Below are 19296 nucleotides of genomic sequence, written 5' to 3'. Positions count from 1 at the left end.
CTCGCGCCTTGCAAGATCCGATCCATCCTGTTTGCGAGTGCGAATGCACACAGCTGACCTACCCGTTGGTCGGGATGCACGTTCACGTTACATCGACTGCCACGCTACATCACAGTCTGTGGCGTTGGTGGATGTGGCGTGCGGCTCTGGCACCCTGCATGTCAAGATTTGAGGCTGCGCAGCCTTGCAGTCACCAAAAATGGCACCGCTCGCAGGCGTTCATGGAACCACTTGTGCTAAGCAGTGTCGACGTCAACGTGGCGGCTGTTCACAGCAGCGGTTGAATGCTCTTGTCGTATTCGGACTATGCCACCATAGTTGTTGCAACCAAAGCGGATGAATCACTGAAATGCAGAACAATGCATCAAGCTGCGATAACATCACAAAATGCGCAACCACGACATACGAGGTGCGTACCTTGTTGTTCGACGATCACTGCCACTTAGATCCCAGAAAAATGCTAGCGGTCAAGGGTCTAACTGCTAGACTCGGAGATTTGTACCCACGTCGGCCCACGTCCGTCCGGGGAGGCGACATCATTGCCTGCGTGCGACCCAGCCGACTGTGGAATACGAGGTATGACCGAATACATGAGCTTGGATGGACGTTGGTCGAGTGTTAGGGCCAAGTGACGTTGAAATGGTTATGAAGATCTTCACAGAGATATAAGTACGGCCTCATCCTTCCCTATTTCAACTACACACACTCCAACCAAACTCCAACAAGCTCATTTCAACCAAAAACTCCAACAAACTCCAAACCCGACATCATGCAGTTCTTCACTATCGCCGCCCTCTTCGGTGCCGCCGCCATGGCAGCACCCGCTCCTCAGACCCCCGAGTGCCCCAACCCAGCTCACTGCGGTGGTAGCCCACCCGACCCAAACACTTACGAGAACATCGACTTCACCGACTACACTCTCCGCAAGAACAACGACACTATCCAATCCGTTTCGTTCAAGCTCACCGGCAAGAACGCCACCGACCTCGAGTGCTCTGGTGGTCCTTACCCTGTCCTTCCTTCTGAGGTTGAGACTTGTGGTGACTCCAAGTACCGCTTTGGCATGTACCAGCCTGAGAACAGCACCGACACCTTCGCTATCCGCGTCTACCACGAGCTTGGCACTGCGTACGTATCCCGAGCATCTACTTTCATGAACAACAAGCTAACGAATCTGAATAGTTTCGGCTTCTGGGGCGAGGGCGAAGTTCCCACCTACTGCCACGCTGGTGGTAACGGTATCAATGACTTTGTCTGCCAGCAGACCAACGCTTACACTATGGTCATTACTGCCTCTGGTTAAATATCCTCTACACCTAAAGGATAACCAAACACCTTTTGTACATACTGTTCTATACCACTTCACAAGTAATATAATTATCAACTTGGACTCACCAAATCTCGACAGGCTACTGACCATGAACGCCGTGTGCCACAGATCTTAGAAAGTAGTGAAATGTACAAAGAATCGAGGGATTCAGGACAGTCATATACCGAACCTCGTGTCGCCAGTGTATCTTCACATCACCTTGTGAATGAAATGCTATCAGAGCCGTACATAGAGAATAGTAAGCAACGATTGTAGGCTTATTCAAGATCGGGATTTCAAGGGCTCTGGAAGCCGAACATGTCACAAAACATGTATTACAGTAAGCTTTCTTATCCTTAAAGGCCCTAATCTATGTACTTGCCCTCAACTCTATCTTCCTAACAACAACGGTAACATCAGGCATACTACATGAATAGCGGCACTTTTATCATTCTGCTAACAGTCACCTTCCCTACTCTCGCGATACTATCCTTTCTCTTCTCGCTAGCAACATACTTTCTACCCCCAAGAGCACATCCAGGAACGAGAGCTCGTGTGGAGAACCTCGAGGAACTTTGGGATATCATACCGGAGATAGTTGAACACATTAGGGATCTAAGAAGAGTAATCATTTACGAGAAGAAAAGGACGAGGAGGCTGCAGAGTGGTCTCAGAGACAGTGAGCCGATAGTAGGTATACGCGGTGGATCTGGCTCTTTGCTGGACGATGACGACGCGCTTGAGACAGCGACTGCTACAGAGTTACCGCCCACCCCTGAGCATGAACCTTCACCTATGAATGGTACAGCAGATATCCTTCCGCAACTAGTACTCCATGTTGGAAATGAAGAAAACGGCTTCTCTCTACGTCTTCAACCAGTTTTGATCTATGGACATACTGGAACGCCCTCCTCCATTGGATATCAGCCAATTGTCATCCACGATTATCCACCTGCGTCTTCTACCCATGAGGATTCCGCCGAGCGTGTTACTGCACGCGCAGAAGATATCCGTCCCCGTCCTCGCCTTTCTACGCCCGAGCTCAATGAAGCCATTAGAGATTGGGGTAACGTAGTGAACACACCTGAAGGTCCAGTTCTGCGCATCTATGGGGAGGAAGGCCATGAATTCCATCTTCGGCAACGTGCGGACAGCCGGCAAAACGGTGAGAACAGGACGAATGGATACGCGACAGCTACTCAGATTATCCATCCGAGCACGTATACTGCGCATGTCGTGGAATCGACAACACCGAACTCTTCCACACCGTCGTCGCGCAGCGCGTCGCTGAGTGGGACTACCCTGGTTGACTCAGTTGCGAGTCTTAGCATCGATCATGACGATGATGATGCAGTAGTTCCCAATGGTGACATAGATGGTGCGCCATTGGGGAACGATGAGATCTATCGGAATAATGCCTATGAGACACCCGCTGCTAGTGTGCGACGACGCCGAGCTGTTAGCAATATAAGGAGGACTGCTAGACAGAATGCACATGCGGAGAGAGGCAACGCGATGATGAACGAGGAGGATGGGAATGTTGATGTAGCAGAGGCGGGGGATGCGTGGTGGGGTCTACGACACCGGGGGAGGGATAGCATGGAGGTGGAGATGATGCAGCATGTGCTTAGTCGAGAGCGCGCGATGCAGGCAGAGCAGACACATCGTGTTGGAACGAATGGCGGTGAGAGCGAGGGAAGTAACGAGTCATCTGGCGGCTTGTTGGGGGAGGCAAGAAGGCCTGCTAGTGGGTAGGTGTCTAAGCAAAAGTCTTGACTAACAGGAAAACTGCACGGTAGTGACTTGATTCTGTCGTGTAGTAAGCCTGCGGTCTGTATTCACCTTATCTCGTGATATTCTAGGCTCATGAAATCGTTCTGAGGTGCTTCAAGTGCAGACATTTCCAGGTAGATGATGCAACGACGGGAAAATGTCGGTCTTTGGAGACCTTTGAGTGCTTTCCTATATCTCTATGCTCTACCACATACTATCATGTTTCCTACACGCAATGTAGTTCTGAATACTCTACACCTTGTCGTAGCGTTTGCAATGATACAGTCCACTGTATCTCTTGTACGGCTGAGAAAGTCATGTCTTTATAGTGCGCCGGCGGCGGGCGTAGAATGCGATGGTCGCTGTCCCTTGCTCCACGCCGTCCTTGAATGCAACTTCGATGTCTTGGATGCAATGCGCCCGCGATCTAAGTGTTACAGCGAATGCTCTAGAGATCATTCTTGAGGTATAGTTGCTTTGTGATGAGACCTGTTCCAACTGGAACGAGTCGACCAGGGACGATACGAGCCCTTTGATGTGAGTTAAGCTTACGCTACAGCGATGCATGCCAAATATGCGAGACACCATAGCCATAGCTCGTGATGTGCTAACGCTGATGGCGTTGTTCTTGTCTCGTAATTGCGAAGAGACATGTTGCGTCCTGCGCCCAGACTCTATCTCGTTGAGACTTAGTATATCTTCGCATGTTTTTTCTTGATTGGAGAGTTGGCGCAATTTTGAGAGCGGGAAGTGAGAGATGATGGCTGCAGCAGGCACAGAAGCCCATACCATCCGCTCTGACAGATGTTAGTATAAACACAGCATATATCGCGTCTTGTTGTATTACCTGCATGTCCTTTATATCTCGCCCACCAAGCTTGGCCTTCTGCTTTTAACATGCGCAAGATGTCTGCCGCCGGCAAGGTCTTGTGTGGCTGTTGGAGCAAAGCGTGGTCGAGTGCAACTACATGTAAGATTAATAAATGGCCAGAATCAACGACTTCATTGGTGAATGAAACATACCGACAGCTATTCTGGGGTCTTCCATTGTAGAAGCCTTTACGAGCGCCTGTAGAAGACTTGTTGAGACAGATACAAAGGCGGATGCGCCACCGCTCATTGAGAGGTGCAAGTTTGAGAGAAACATGATCGCCTGTCGTCCTTGACCATCAGGGGAGAAAGGCGGTGGCAACTCTCCCCTCCAGATTGAGAACGCTTGGCTCACGAAGCCAGTCTCTTCGTCGAACATCGTCCTGCTGTTTGCATCCCACACCCTGAACCCAATGGAATTGGTGGTAGGCAAGGAACTAGGGCTTAGTTGCGTGAATGTAACTGCGGATATGTTAAGGTCCTCAACATCCGACCAGTTCTCTTCATCTTCATATTTGACGTCCGCTGCTAGTGTTACTCCTCCAAGCGGAGGAACCTGTGCTGATGATCCTTGAACATTTGGCGCTAGAGGTACACAACGCATCTTCCTCTCCCTCTCTGCCGCGCGCCGGACTAGGGACTTCCAATACTTCCTTGTAGTTGGAGATTTCGCGTATTGAGCTAAACCAGACTTTCGTTTAACCTCAATTCTCCGCCGCGACAAGTTGATGCCATATTCAGTCGCCTTCTCTTCGATGATCGCATGTATTCCACCATACTTCTGCATAGGATCATGAAAAGGTACAGCCATGACGCGACCGAATTCTGGGTAAGCACGTGGGCCGTACAAGACCAGGTGGCTGTCGAACTGATAGCGAATAACTGAAAGTCGTAGATCTTGGTCGGTAACAGCATTGAAAGTCCTCGGAAGCGTCGTTGCGTCTTTGTCATTGTACCATCGGTAAAGGATCGTCAGTAGCTCCCGCTCATCTTCATCCCACTGGTGGGGTGGGTCACGTTCGAGGCGTTTCAATGCTGCTAATGAATCGAAGCCACTAGGCTCACCATATTTTGGTACGGCATCGAGTGTCTTGCGGACGTTTGTCATCCCGAAGTTAAGAGTTCGACGTACCGGTGGTGTTCGTTTAATATTAGAAACTTCGAGACGACGGCTTGTCTTCGAAGAATTGTGTAGCTTAGTAGAGGCAACTTTGCTTGAAAATAGTGGGCAGGGACTTGAGAACGACTCGGTAGTCCCTGATGCGTACTGTGACGTGTCCAGAGGAGTTTCTGATCTAAGATCTTCGCCAGGCTCATCCTTTGTATACGACCCGAAGAAGCCTTCTAAAGAAGGTAGCACCAAGTCCTGCCTATTGCTGTGTTCGCAGTCATCGTGACTACCAGCTAACGTTGTTCGCAGACTGTTAGCCCTTGCCCTGTAACAATGTAGGCAAGAATAATTGGTGACCACTTACCTTGAATATCAGTTTCTGCCACGTTGTCTGGTTGCTCTAGAGCATGCGCTTCGGGCAGTGCTGTAGCTGTCGCAGCTTCTACGGCCGGCTCCCACAGCATTACGCCGGCATCTGCAACCTTCCAGGTGTGTCTTGTCATTGCGATGTTGTAAGTGAGAAGCTGCTTGAAGAGTTTTCGTGGATCAGACAGCCAAATCGGGGCGCGTTGAACTGTTACCATCATGTTGGCACGCCAAGAAGGCGTGTGAGAACGCGTCTGACGTGTCATGAGCGCGTTACGTGTGATGAGGGAACAGAGATGGCTTCTTCGGTCATACTGTCCAGGACAATGAGTCAGGGTGTTCACTTGCGTCAAGGCAGTGACTGCGCAGTAGAGGTTATCTTATACCTAGTAATCATAACGTCTAGGTGGTATCATAGAAGACACCTGAGATATGAACTGAGAGTTGAAGGTAGCAGTAAAGTTCCGTTACTCTGCGTAAGTTATTAGTGATGAAGTTCGCCAGCATGCTGTTCCTGACGCTCTCACTTTCCAGTACGATAAACAAAGCTGCTGACTGAAGATAAAGCAGCCTTACTAGTAGAATCGTTTGAATCATGTAGAGAAGGAAAGAGGAAGGTTAGATTGTGAAGTAAGATAGACTAGCTCTATCGACAGTTGTCTTACTGCCCATGCTACTGTCTTGACTTTACTAGACTGTACGGAAGAGTAAAAGTTGATAGGAACAGATAGAACAGTGAAGCCTAGTAGCCGTATTGAACATGTAAAAGTTGCACTGATTACAGACAGCCTCCGAATGTGTGTCTCACCTTAAGCCTCGTGATGACATTGTTGAGGAGAAGGGCGATAGATCGGAAAAGAAAGATGATGTGTCTAATCGGACTGATGAGATGAAAAGCAGATACCTTCCCACGCTACGTTACATTCGTTACTCAGTGTTGAGATGTTGAAAAGTGAAATAGGATGCAAGCGCGTAACTTTTGGCGTCAGAGACGAAGCATAGGTATGAACAGTCCGCCTTTCGAGAACATATGGTATGCAAAGAGCCGGAAGCGCCTGTGCAATGCTTCGATAGATATCCATGAAGTAGGAACAACCGAGAAAACGGATGTTTGAAGACGTTGTCGTCTACCGGTCCGTGTGTTTGGAGGATGCGGATGCGTGGGGTCGTCTGGTCAGGTCCACATGAAAACTGCGACTCTGTGGCGCAGTGCGCGTTCGTACCGAAGTGTTGATGTAACCTGGTGACGGGTTGTTGGGTTTGCATAAGCGCCCGAGTAGTGCTGTGGCTGCTGCGAACACGCATATGCGGTTCATGGACCGCATGCGGGACCTAGAACGTGATCGCACCTGCAGACAAGCTACAACCGGTTCGATAGTAAATTGCTTCTTACGCCCAGGTCACCACCAACAACACTATGCGCATGGCTTTCCATATCTGACGGACTGATGTTCGCTCATTTATGACCGTGCTGCTCGGTGCAGATCTTCCTCACAACCCACTTCTCCCAGAATTTGCGTTGCTGATTGGTCACCATGACTCCATCATCCCCTAGAGCGTCCACGCTATCCATGTGGCCATTGCAGTTGCACCATGTTATTGAAGCCGGTGTGTCTGGCATTGGTGGAAAGTGCAGAGTACCGCCTTGTTCAGGTTCATCCGTCTCTGCATCGGATTCGGTGCCAGCTATCGAGCTACCGTCAGCATCATTTCCACTACCACTGTGGTCATCGGATGGATCGTCGTGTTCACCATCGTATTCGTAGTGGCTGTCATCGTCGCTTTCATCGCTGCTATCACTTCCTAGAGGATCATCGGGGACTTCGGCTCCCATGACAAACTGCTCGTCGAAATGTTTTTCGTATCCGATTCGCCGAAGACTGACCCAGTCGAGTCTTGTAAGGTCGTCACGTAGACAGGGGAGCACATCCCTCCACATACTGCCATCTTTTAAGAGCACATCTCGAAGGCGCAAACCACGCAGTGTGTCTTTGTGCCGCTGAGCGATACCCAGGATTTCATCTGCGTTAAGACGCCAGGCTTGGATTCCAAAGGCTGCAGGATAAAGTTAGTCTATGTCGCAGTGCGTTTCATACCTTCAAAACATACCCTGCAACTTTTCCCATTTGACATTGTGGAAAAGCTCTTCTAGTCGTAACGTGAGTGGCCGATATGAAGGGAAACCGATATGCACTGCTTCGATGTTCTTAGCCGCAGTGAATAGTGCCTTGGACAATGAGGATAGGTGCCGCATCCGTACGTCCAGGTCTGTGCTATCATCGAAATGTAACTCTAGACAAGTAAGGCGTTCGGCCAGAATTCCCAACGTTGAGGGGGGGTTATTGGCGGCACCTAGAACACTCTGAGGACTTAACATGGGTGATGAGAACCTTGAGCATGGTGATTCGGACTCAAGGAGAGCTTGACCGATCGTTTTCGCGCTATGCAGGCATGCTGGTGGCCATGTCGGCACTAGACTGTTCAGTTCGTTGTGACCCCGCATATACGAAATCAACACCGCATCTTGCTGGTCCTGCAGTCGCAGGATCTGAACATGCTGGAGTGAAGTGAATCGCTGGAGCGCAAAGTGCAAAATAAGAGCATCTTTTCTTGTCCGTAGGATGTCCCTTTGCTCGTTTACTTTTTCTTGGAAGTGACCGACATCAAGGAAGCCGAAACTTTCAGGCCGTGTGCGTAAAAGCTCCTGAATGCGCTCCCGTCCTGTAACTTGGTCAGTTCTAAAGATGGCAGAAGCACGATCTGTGATGATACCTTGATCATAGAAGAACGGTACCATGTAACTGAACTTCTTTACGCGGCCCGCAATGTGCGGCTGGTTTGCAATCTTCTCTAGGCGTTCAAGTCCTTTCCGCGAGAAGCGTGTGGTAACGCGAGAGAACTGCAGACGTGAAGATACGAAGTCAGTGTACGTCTCTCATGCATTTCGTACAGGCACAACTTAACTTGATGAATCACCCCGAGCAAGGCGAACTTTCTGCATGTGAGGCGAAATTTCGCAACGGTGTCGGCGTCGTCAGGCTCTAGAGGCAGAGGTAGCTTAAAGCTCTCCTGTGAGAGATAGGCACGGCGCTCCAGGCTGATTGGTTTTTCTGGTTCAGAGGCAACATATTCGAGGATGATGCGAAGAAGCTCGTCGGCAAGATCGAGGATACCCATTTTAAGTGGGACCATTCATGACGACCGCGGAGGAGGAGCTCAACCACGAAGCTTAAGCTCCCGAGCGATTTAGGAGCGCACCGCACAGCGGATATACTCTGGATGCAGGGCAGCAGAGTTCGGGCCGGGTCGGGATAGTCGTCTGACGGGTGGTGGTAGTTGGATAGCGACAGCGGGAGAGGGTCATCAACTGACGTGGTGTTATCCGACGGCACCGTTCTGTGGGATAGCAAGCGAAGAACAGCCAGAGGGGCGCGGTAGGGGGAAGAAATGCATGACCTCTTTGCCAGCAGTCAGCTAAGCGTCGCTGGAGTTGCGAAGACGACTGGACACGAAGCCTGGCCTTGCAGCGACAATCCCGGTACGCCCGCTTCAAAATCTCCAATGGCACGCGGCGAATTAGACTGCAACAGGAATAGTGTGCTGCAGCAGTCCATAGCGACAAATCGACTCTTTTAGCTCGGGAGGAGCCATGTTCCCGTCTCGCTGATGGCGGGCGACCGCATCGTAAACTCGGTCATGTGATAGAAGTCACTGGGGTGGGGCTGCAAATTTCCATGGCGTTGCCAACACAGCATGCATCAGAAGCGCTTGTGACGCCAATCAGCCGCAGAAAAAGCGTCATCCGACCGATACCACTGCCGTGTACTTGGGATGGCGTTTGCGCTATGCGAAACAATGGAGCGTCTTATGACGACACAGAGCTTGGGAGCCTCATAGTGGGCTGAAACGGGTGGTCAAAAGTGCAATATAATTATGCTGTAGAAGCGCGTCATTCTCTCCTGTTTCGCATGCGTCAAAGACATTCGTTACGGAGAGTCTACATCCGTAAGTCAGCTCGCACATGATGACGCTCTAATGCATTCAGACTGTCGACTATGGCGACGTGTTGCTTCACAAGCCCTATGCCGGCCCTGGTAATGTCATGCGGACCTGCGCGGTCGTGTGGCTTTGGCGCACGCAACTGTCGTGCAATGTCGCACAAGAAATGACACTAGACAACCTCCTGCTTCGTCAACTTGTCGACATGGTAAGTCGACAACGCCTCTGCTCACATATTGTCTGCCAACAAACACTCCGAGACGTGTCTCTTTCATCTCCCTGCTCAGACCCTGATTAACATGGTTCACGCTTTCGCCCTGGATTGAACACGTTCGCTCCGTTTACGACGAATCTCGGTGCTGCTCAGCTTGCTCTGGAACGTCTCGTCTACATTGCCTTCCTCGCTGGCATCGAGGACGGCAACTTCAAAAATATCGAGGGGATTCCATCCCTGCTCACTGCGCTTGTTGTTCACAGCAGCACCTCCGCCCCTTGTTTCAAGAGAGAGCACCAGGGCAGAAATTTCTTTGTCAGTGATGGTTGGGCCGAAAGGATCCCAGATCTCGACGTATCTGATAGTGAGCCCAAAAGGATAGCTGACGTGGACGGCATGTCCGTTCGGCCCGGGTTCCTTGATCTCTTCAACGTGGATACGCTCGTCGCCTGGGGGGCCAAAGTAGACAATAGATGAAAGAAAGTTGTGTGTCGATTCTTGACGCTCTTTCCAGCTCTCGAGGTGCTCTGCAAACTTTTTATTTACTAGCAAAGCATCTCCAGTAATTCCAACGGTAAGCACGCTGGAAGTTGTGTCAGAAGGAGATGCTTGTCGTCTTCCCAACATGAAGGCAAACATGGTGAGCAGTAGTTTGTGACCAATGTGGAGGTGATCAAAAGTGCCTCCGACGGCAACGGACATGTGGTTGATTGGGTTGTCTGCGTTACCGGTAGACGAAGATGATTCTGGGCTTTCTACACTGACAATGCCACCGCGAACTTTAGATATGGGTGTCTGAGTTTGGGATAAAGAAAGAAAGCTTTTTAGTACGCGCTCCCCTTCCTCGCTCTCGACCGAGTAGATAGTATCCCATGACCGAGAACTCCGGGCTAGCGTATGGATATCGATAGCAGGCCCTTGGAGTTCCTGCTCAGGAGTTGAATCGGGCAGCGGCGTCGTCAACTGGCCATGCCGAGGATATGCGACTAATATGACGCGAGCATCAACGCCCTCAGAGTCTTCTGTATCGATAGATTCTCTACTAGCCGTGATGCAGATGAGCTTGTAGAGGTCGGCGACCAATTGTTGAGTAGTCGCATAATGTACGCCCCGGGGCGCATCTAGATGTCGGTACAGATGCGGGCATGGCAGTGCAATTTCTAAAACGGTGGGTTCTTTTGATACGCGAGGAGATGTGGCCAGCTCTCTCAAGACAGTGAACAAGGGGGAGTTGTAGGCGGCCTTGAGCGCAGCATATGACGGTGGTGAGGGCGCAGGCGGCAGCAACAGCAGTGCACGATGGACAGGCTTGCGTGATGGAGGCATGGCTGTAAGATTTGGTCAAGGAAGCTGCGGTTGGTAGAAACTGTGACCCTGGGTCATGAACCATAGCCTGGAAGCGAGCTGGAATCACCTGTACTCTGAGCCCTAGGGAGGCGTGAAGGGAGGGTTCGGAGGGGTGGTGGGGAACTTTTACCGAGATAGAGCCGCCGCTGCCCAGCAAGTCGACGCCAACCGCACTTGCAGCTCCTGGACGATTGATTAGGCGCTGCGACAAACCACAGTCTCTCTTTTATCTGCCTGAGCCAGCGCAGTAGTAATTGCAGGCGCCATGCCCTTCGGAAACCACCACCACAATGCGCAGAACGACCCGGCGCAGGGCATCTTCGCAGCGGCTTCGGCGCTAGGGAGTATGTAGGCTCACTTCTTGGGGGGGGGCATCTACCGTTGAACTTGGGCTGATGTGTGTTCTGCGATACTAGGCATAGGAGCGCCTGGAGGCAATCTGCGAGGAGCAACCCAGGGCACCACGCGGGCCGGCACCGACGCCTTTATGCCGCAGAGCAGCGGGAATGCCCAAGGACAGAGCGAAGGCTACATGGCCTCGACGGCGCCGCCAGCAGCCAACTCGAGCTTCGACGCCCCGCGACACAGAGCCCCGACTACAGGCGGACGCACCAACGAGGAGCTGCACATATCGACGGCGGTAGGCCAGCATGTCCCAGTACCCTCGTCCGTACCGGCGCAGCAGCAGGCAATGTACAACTCGCCTGACAACTATCGATCGGCGCCCAACATCAACATCGACCATGGAACCCCTCAGAACAGCCAGTATGGCTCCCCGGCCGTCCCCGGTAGCCTCCAGCCCGCCGGCGGTTCAGGGCAGCAACAGCAACAACAACAACAGCCGCCGCCGCAGCAACAATCACAACAGCCACAACAGCAGCAGCAACAGCAGCAGCAGCAGCAGCAGCGACCGGCACCCAACGCCGCTTACACCGCGCCCGTCGTGCCTACCCAGACCCAGATAGCGAGCAACGCCCAGCAATACACGCTGCCCACGCGCTCCAACACCATCAGCCAAGCACAGCACTCTCCCCACTCAGGGTCGCATTCCTACTCGCGCTCGAGCCCAGCTGGCCTGGGGCCTGACCAGAAATACATTCCCTTTTCCAGCACGCCCGAGCAGTCCAAGTACGCCGCCGGCACGCCTGCGCAAAAGTACTATCCTACCACTCCCTCCGGCGCTGCATCGCAATCGCCCCTGGGCCTGGCTGATATCAGGCCGCGCGCAAACTCGACCATGGACCAAGAGGGCGGCATGGGACACGGCAACACCATGGTCACCGACGGAAACAAGGTGCCCTCTAACAGCAACTACCTCGCGCCCTGGAGCATATACGCCTACGACTGGTGCAAATGGAACGTCCCCGGCGGCAACAGCGCCGGCAAGATGGCCGTGGGCAGCTATCTCGAAGACAACCACAACTTCGTGAGTACGAGAGCGACCTCCACATGCGCCATGCTGACGCGACTTCTAGATTCGCATCCTCGACACCCAAATAGCACCTCAAGACACGTCTGTCCCCGGCGCCACACCCTACGGCCTCGAATACAATGCCATCGCTGAAGCCACATGTTCTTTCCCTGTCACGAGAATACTGTGGGAGCCGCCATCTTCGCAGAAGCAGTCGACCGACCTCCTCGCAACGTCTGGTGATCATCTGCGGTTATGGTCATTACCTCAAGCCTCTGGCAACAACATGAGCAACACAATCACCCGCTCATCTTCTGTAAACACTCGAGAGCCACAGCTCCCTAAGCTCACACCACTCGCGCTTCTCTCCAACTCAAAGACCCCTGAACACACTGCGCCCCTCACCTCGCTCGACTGGAACACCATGTCACCGAAGCTCATCATCACCTCAAGCATAGACACGACCTGTACCATTTGGGACATACCCTCCCTCACCGCCAAGACACAATTGATTGCCCACGACAAAGAGGTCTTCGATGTACGCTTCTGCGCAGGGAGCGTTGATGTCTTTGTCAGTTGTGGAGCCGACGGTAGTGTTCGCATGTTCGATCTCCGCAGTCTCGAGCACAGCACCATCATCTACGAGCCCTCAGACAAGGGCAATGACAAAGACAAGGGTGAGTCTTGGTGTATTTACTTTCCACGTCAATCACTAACAGAGTACAGGCTCGCCAACAGGTCGCATGTCTCCGACCAAAGCCCAACAGACCATGTCGTACGCGCCTCCGCTCCTCCGGCTCGCCGCATCACCACATGACTCCCATCTCCTCGCTACCTTCGCCGCCGACTCAAACCTCATCCGCATCCTCGATGTGCGACAACCGGGCCAGGCCCTCCTCGAACTTCGCGGCCATTCTGCATCTGTCAACAGCATAGAGTGGAACCCGTCACGAAGAGGCATGCTCGCATCTGGCGGTGACGACTCACTGGTTCTCATATGGGATCTGCTTCATGCAAACAATGGCGCGACTATCAGCGGAGAACATGCTTCAGCACAGCCTCCAGTCGTACAGCCAGCGACTACACATTCCGCCAATGGGGCTGCAGGTGCGCAGAATGTACCCGTGGGTCAGAAAGGACCTTATGCCAGCTGGAGGTGCGACTACGAAGTCGGCAACATTAGCTGGGCACCTCAGAGCGCATTGACAGGGCAAGGGGGCGAGTGGGTTGGTGTCGCCGGCGGACGTGGAGTTTGGGGCGTCAAGTTATGATGAACGTACCGTTATCTCGCTGTTAGGGACTGGGTACACTCTGGGAGACGACATAAAATGCCCATGTACGATCTGACGCCTTTCTTTGCAAGACGGGATGGCAAGGAGGAAAAGTGCATAGCTTTTGGTACTACTTTTTGAGCACAATAGTTCAAAGGCGTTGCGGCGGGTTTGATGCATATCCAAGATACCTGAAAGTGCAAGATTCTGTCTTCTATATTGCGATTTTGCGCTACGCTATTCGTGTTTGCTTGAGATGACTTCTTTCCATACTATTCAGCCTCTTCATATTTTCTTTCCATAACCAGCGTATGTTCATCGAATAACAACTTCAACGACAACCTCGTTGCTCCATCCAGCCTTTGAATCAGTTTCTTTCCACGCTCGAACGGTATCAATTTCAATCACATTCTCGCATTCCTTGCTAACACTGACGCAGTGGGCTGGGACAGGGCGGCCGAAGAGCACAGCGAAGAAGTCATTCTCAATCGAGCGCTTGGGCAAATCCGAGACGTAAAGTGCTGTGTGTTGTTAGCCAGGATGTCAATAGCGAAGAGAGAGAGAGGGAGGGAAATAAAGAATAGAAACTCACCGAAAGTGCCCAAAACCTTACAACTCGTCCAAACCCTCAGTCTTCCCGAGTTCCTATCCACATACGCATCTGCACTAATAATCGCTGCCGCACCCGTCATCTTCCCCACAATACCCAGATTCGCCACGCTAATCTTACTTGGACCTTTCGCCTCACTATCTTCTCCCCTCTTAAGTTCGACATTCAATAATGGATACGCAGAGAGAATCTCCCAGCCCCTAATTGGCAAATCAAGGTGTACAAAGGCCTTGTTCGTCGCCACACTGGTCGGTTCCGTAACCTGACCGTCAGTATGCGAACGAATGATGTACGTACCCTTTTCTGCACCAGGGAAAGCGTCCAGAGCAATGAGTTCAGAGACTGGCTTGGGCGTGCAGTTGAAGACACCGAGGATTGAGACGCCAGTGTGTGCCATGCCGACGTAGGTCGTTACTTTGAGGAGGACCGTATCATCATAGGCGTTGTAGGCTTGTGTTGTCTTGCCTACGGTGTGGGGACGTAGAATGACAGTGTCGCCTCGGGGCGTCTTTCCTGTCATCTGGTGGATGAGGTCGATGTCGTGTTGGCCGGGCACGTCGGTAATGTAAATTGGTCCGCCCGATACGCAACGCGCAGCGGCATGGAAGGCAGCATAGTCATGGCTTGTTTGGAACATGTCCCAGTCTGGGAGGATGTTGAGGTATTGTGTTATGATGGAGTTGTGGGCGTTGCAGAATATGTGCCAGGGGTGGCTGGCGGGCACTTCGGGGAAGAAGTCGTCCGAGTTGCGAAGTAGCATGCGTGGTTTGTTGGAGGGAAGTTGGGAGTGAAAGATTAGAGGGGGTGCTTGTGACATGCAGGATATTGCGCGGGCGGAAAAGGAGCGCAGTTGGGCGATGGACCAGGCGTCCTGATAAGACTTCATTAGTTTGCGGCGGTCGTCTGCATCGTGGAGTTCATCGAGGAAGAATTGCGCGTCAGTTTTCACGGAATCGATACCGCACGAGGACAAGAACTCGTAGAAGTCCTTGTAGAAACGGTCCACATCTTCCTCAGCTACGACGGTGATTTTTCCGCCGGAAACACCGTCTTTCAGTTGTACCTTGGTGGTCTTGTAGTCTTTGGCTATCTTCCCCTCGGGAGCTATACCGCCCCAATATCCAAAGATTGCGTGCCAGACAGCGATGTGTCGGATATGACTATACTTCTCTCGGATATCGCTCACTGTTGCTTTCAGACCACGGGGAAACCCAGTTTTGGTTGCTTCAAACTCCATCCAAGCGTTGTTAAACTGGTCCCCGCCTTCAGTGTTGAGTGACTGCCAATTGTCGTCTATAATCAGATTACTGATATTGATCTCGTTCTTGCGAAGTGACTCCAAGGCATCGAAAACCTTATCTTCGGTGAGCTTTTGGCCAAGACCGTTCCAGGTGCAGTACGTCAAGCCGTCGTACCAGTTCTCTAGCCATTGCGGTTTGAAGTCGTCAACCAAAGCCTTCTCTTCTTCATTGGTTTGACCCGTCGATGCTTCATATGCCATTACGAGCTTGCGAGCATAGTACATGGAGGCTGCTACTGCGTCGTCCAACTTTCTGCCTACTGCAGCAACGATGCGTACAGTGCCATCTTTTTCGCTGTCATTCTTGGCGTTCATGACGACTCTGCCGTCACTATCGTGATTGAGAAGTGTTAGTACCTCGTCTAATCCACTCACTGCGAGAAGAACCAGATGAGAGCCGTCATGGCGCTCGAATGCTGCCAACATAGCATCCTTGTCCGGCTGGAATCGGTCCTTGCCCTGTCTCGGAGCGAGCCATGGAGCCCATAATCGGACTTCAGCGAACCAACGTGAAAGATTTGTCGGCTTGCCAAGCCTTTCGCTCGAGTGACCGGATGTCTTGCCTGACGCTGCGCTCACGGGGTAGGTCAGGTCCCATAGGACCGTATTGGGCGTATCGCTCTGTTCTTTGGAAATGTTGAGAAATGGTGGAAGACCTTCAAGGTAATATGTCAAGTCTTCTTTTAGCGGATCTGGCGACTGGTATATGATGCGACCGTCTGAAGTTGAGAACTGTTCATTGGCCCATTTCCAGGGCTCGTTCTGCGCATGTCAGTGGAGGGGTTCACGCGCCCGTCTGCGACCATCGACCCAATGACAAGAAACTAAGAGACTGGAACAAATTGAAGCCCATTATAAGTACGGCGTCTAGCACTTACCTCTGAAGCTCTGAAGGTGATGGTGTACGACAGAGAAGACCCGTGCTTTGGACGTCCAGGCAAGTCGATTGTATAGTACTGACGTTGTACATCTGCTTTATCGGGCCTGACGGCTGTCTTTGAGCAGTTAGTTTCCCGACGCGTCCATACTGTATGACTGATGCTGACCACTGATGCCTCGTTACTCGACTGCAAACTGGTGCTTGTCCATTGGTCCAGAGTATCAAAGTTGTGCCACAGAGCAACCTCCCATGTCTTTGCTGAGCCGGCGGAGCTCTCAATGACTACAGTGAATCTGACGGATTCTCGATCAGAGGAAATAGTAGTCGTCTGTCCCAACGGAGGATGGCAGCTTAGTGCAGCGTACATGTTAGCGGTCAAGGTTGGATGTCAGTGGCGAACTGGATGGTCAGGATAATGGATTGAGAGCAACACAAGCAAAGACACAATGGACAAGATGAAGGAGAAGGGTGTATTGATCTTGTATTGACCCAACAGCTAAAGTATAAGAAGCACAATGATGCATATGCAAGCACTAGGATGCCCGAGGGAGGTGCAGGTGACGTGTGCGGAAGCGACACGGAGGTCGGGGTAGCTGCGAGGTGAGCTCAAAACCAGCCAATCGGCGTCATCGGGGTCCCATCTTGGCATCTGGGACATTTTGACACGGGCCAAAGTTTCCATGCCGCTCAGTTGGCAGCCATGTCAGCCTTGAGACACCTGTCAAGGCCCCGGCAATTTGTTTGTCGGCAATGTACACGACAGCAGCATAGCCTCGCGCGCGGTGAGCGGCCGGAAAAGAGATGGGCTGCCGAAGAACCAGATGCAGCAGCGAGACAGGCGCAGTGGGAGGACCAGGCGGGGAAGGTGCGATCAGGCATGCAGCAAAGTATGCTGAGTATACTTGAAGAGCGAGGATTTGTAAAGGACGTCGCTGGGTGAGCACGATGCCAGACATTAATCTCAATCATACTGAACATTGGCAGTGGACGCCAAACGCTTGACTGGCTACTCACCGAGAAGCGCATAGGCGTGTATGTTGGCGTAGACCCAACAGCCCCCTCGTTACACGTCGGACACCTTCTTCCCCTCATGGCGCTTTATTGGATGTACCTTCATGGCTACTACACCGTCAGCTTGGTGAGCCGCCCACGATTCGGTATACACAAAGCGGGAGTTAATCATGGATAGTTAGGTGGAGGCACAGTGCAAATTGGCGACCCATCTGGCAGGACAACAGCTCGCTCGCGGCAGGGCGAAGATGTGCAGTCCATGAACGTGAAGAGCATACAACACCAGCTTGAGAAGCTGTGGACCAACGTGAAATGCTTAGGGATTAAGCACCAGTACCCGCAGTTCGTCAGTCGAAAACGAGATATCCTCAACAACAAGAAATGGTTGCAGAACCTGAGTGCGATAGAATTGATGAGGGATCTTGGGTCTGGCATGCGCCTGGGTGCCATGCTTGGTCGCGACTCGTAAGTCCTCCAAACCTTGCGTAGGCTTCCTCTTCTTACACACTTGCAGAGTTAAGCTACGAATGGAGAGCGGCGAAGGCATGGCCATATCTGAATTCAGCTACCCTCTCTTCCAAGCCTACGACTGGTGGAGCATGTACCGAAACCGGGGCGTTCAACTCCAAATCGGCGGATCTGACCAGTACGGAAACATCATTGCGGGCATGGGCGCCGTCAGCCATATGCGGAAGATATATCCCATGGAAGACGGTGCAGAAGGTGAAGAAGACCCACGGGCTGCAACCTATGGTCTCACTACACCACTGCTTACCACCGCGTCGGGCGAGAAGTTCGGCAAGAGCGCGGGCAACGCAGTCTGGCTTGATGGTCAAATGCTGAACTCGTTCGACTTGTACCAAGTATGCTTTTCGCACTTTACTAGAGATCTACTACTGACAGACTGACACAGTACTTCCTCCGCACCGCCGATGCAGACGTAGAACGCTACCTCAAACTCTTCACCTTCCTCCCTCTTGACTCCATCGCCCTCCTAATGGCGCGGCAAGCCCAAGATCCCTCAAAACGCCTCGCCCAACACATTCTCGCCCGCGAGATCGTCGAGCTGGCACACGGAGCCTGGGCAGCACAGCAGGCCATTACCGCACACAAGGACGCCTTCGGTCAGGGCGCCCACACCTTTTCGTTACTCTTGCTGAGAAACTCGATTGCCGAGCACAAAGGTACGGTTGTTGCAGCAAAGGAAGGCATGGGGAAGATGGATAAAGAGTTGTTCGAATTGTTCGAGTACAAGAAGGCCTATGCCGCCTCTTCAACCACGCAATTGGTACCCGACACTACATCAGAACAACAAAAACACGTCAATGACAACATCGTCACGCTGCCTCTTTCGATGCTTCAACCAGGTTCCTTCCCACAAATCCTCCACGCCGCCGGTCTTGCGAGCTCCAAGTCTGAAGCCAACCGCATGATTGCAAACAATGGCGCCTACGTTGTAGTACCGAACTCTGGCCCGTCTGAAAATCCCACTGCGCTGAAGTGGTCAAGAATCAAGCCGGAGAAAGATGTGGATCCCAACCACTATCTTGTGGACTGGGAGGCACTAGTCTTGAGATCCGGAAAGACGAAGATTCAGATCTGTAGAGTAGTTAGGGATGATAAGCTTGAGAAGAAAGCAGAGGAGACGGAGCACCAAGACTCATGAGAAGTCGGAGGAGGATTCACTGCTGGTGGAACAAAAGGACGAATGCTAGTTCATATGCTCCACTCTATTCTATTATGTTATCCAACTCTTCTGCAGCGTTGATGATTTTCTCTGGCGAAATGTAAAAGCGATGCCTGCACCAGTATTGATTCCTCCTA

At 52.0% G+C, this 19296-nt stretch overlaps 8 protein-coding genes across 8 annotated transcripts; 4 read left to right on the top strand and 4 right to left on the bottom strand.

The window, feature by feature from the left end:
- Positions 1 to 769: 769 nt before the first annotated feature.
- GT037_009699 (uncharacterized protein) lies at positions 770 to 1303 on the top strand (the record flags this gene model as incomplete). Its single annotated transcript, XM_038934746.1, has 2 exons — positions 770 to 1128; positions 1183 to 1303. The coding sequence occupies 2 exons, from the start codon at positions 770 to 772 to the stop codon at positions 1301 to 1303; spliced, it is 480 nt and encodes a 159-aa protein (XP_038782547.1).
- Positions 1304 to 1738: 435 nt separating this feature from the next.
- On the top strand, positions 1739 to 3064 carry GT037_009698 (uncharacterized protein; the record flags this gene model as incomplete). Its single annotated transcript, XM_038934745.1, has 1 exon — positions 1739 to 3064. The coding sequence occupies one exon, from the start codon at positions 1739 to 1741 to the stop codon at positions 3062 to 3064; it is 1326 nt and encodes a 441-aa protein (XP_038782546.1).
- Positions 3065 to 3397: 333 nt separating this feature from the next.
- On the bottom strand, positions 3398 to 5566 carry GT037_009697 (uncharacterized protein; the record flags this gene model as incomplete). Its single annotated transcript, XM_038934744.1, has 4 exons — positions 3398 to 3879; positions 3930 to 4046; positions 4106 to 5356; positions 5428 to 5566. 4 exons carry the CDS (start codon positions 5564 to 5566, stop codon positions 3398 to 3400), a joined length of 1989 nt encoding a protein of 662 aa, XP_038782545.1.
- A 1319-nt stretch (positions 5567 to 6885) lies between these two features.
- Positions 6886 to 8606, bottom strand: GT037_009696 (uncharacterized protein; the record flags this gene model as incomplete). The annotated part of the gene is made up of 3 exons (XM_038934743.1): positions 6886 to 7484; positions 7539 to 8328; positions 8406 to 8606. 3 exons carry the CDS (start codon positions 8604 to 8606, stop codon positions 6886 to 6888), a joined length of 1590 nt encoding a protein of 529 aa, XP_038782544.1.
- Positions 8607 to 9732: 1126 nt separating this feature from the next.
- Positions 9733 to 10968, bottom strand: GT037_009695 (pantetheine-phosphate adenylyltransferase family protein; the record flags this gene model as incomplete). The annotated part of the gene is made up of 1 exon (XM_038934742.1): positions 9733 to 10968. One exon carries the CDS (start codon positions 10966 to 10968, stop codon positions 9733 to 9735), a length of 1236 nt encoding a protein of 411 aa, XP_038782543.1.
- Positions 10969 to 11254: 286 nt separating this feature from the next.
- Positions 11255 to 13671, top strand: GT037_009694 (uncharacterized protein; the record flags this gene model as incomplete). Its single annotated transcript, XM_038934741.1, has 4 exons — positions 11255 to 11333; positions 11406 to 12415; positions 12465 to 13077; positions 13127 to 13671. The coding sequence occupies 4 exons, from the start codon at positions 11255 to 11257 to the stop codon at positions 13669 to 13671; spliced, it is 2247 nt and encodes a 748-aa protein (XP_038782542.1).
- A 315-nt stretch (positions 13672 to 13986) lies between these two features.
- GT037_009693 (glycoside hydrolase family 36 protein) lies at positions 13987 to 16828 on the bottom strand (the record flags this gene model as incomplete). The annotated part of the gene is made up of 4 exons (XM_038934740.1): positions 13987 to 14192; positions 14264 to 16343; positions 16460 to 16576; positions 16628 to 16828. 4 exons carry the CDS (start codon positions 16826 to 16828, stop codon positions 13987 to 13989), a joined length of 2604 nt encoding a protein of 867 aa, XP_038782541.1.
- Positions 16829 to 17161: 333 nt separating this feature from the next.
- GT037_009692 (tyrosyl-trna synthetase-like protein) lies at positions 17162 to 19138 on the top strand (the record flags this gene model as incomplete). The annotated part of the gene is made up of 5 exons (XM_038934739.1): positions 17162 to 17397; positions 17446 to 17599; positions 17651 to 17937; positions 17987 to 18335; positions 18386 to 19138. 5 exons carry the CDS (start codon positions 17162 to 17164, stop codon positions 19136 to 19138), a joined length of 1779 nt encoding a protein of 592 aa, XP_038782540.1.
- Between the last annotated feature and the right edge of the window lie 158 nt (positions 19139 to 19296).

Source organism: Alternaria burnsii (genome assembly GCF_013036055.1).
Source record: "Alternaria burnsii strain CBS107.38 chromosome Unknown 725, whole genome shotgun sequence".
In the NCBI taxonomy this organism is placed as follows: Eukaryota; Fungi; Ascomycota; class Dothideomycetes; order Pleosporales; family Pleosporaceae; genus Alternaria; species Alternaria burnsii.
Note: the sequence above shows the minus strand (reverse complement) of the source record. Positions and strands in the feature narration are given on the sequence as shown.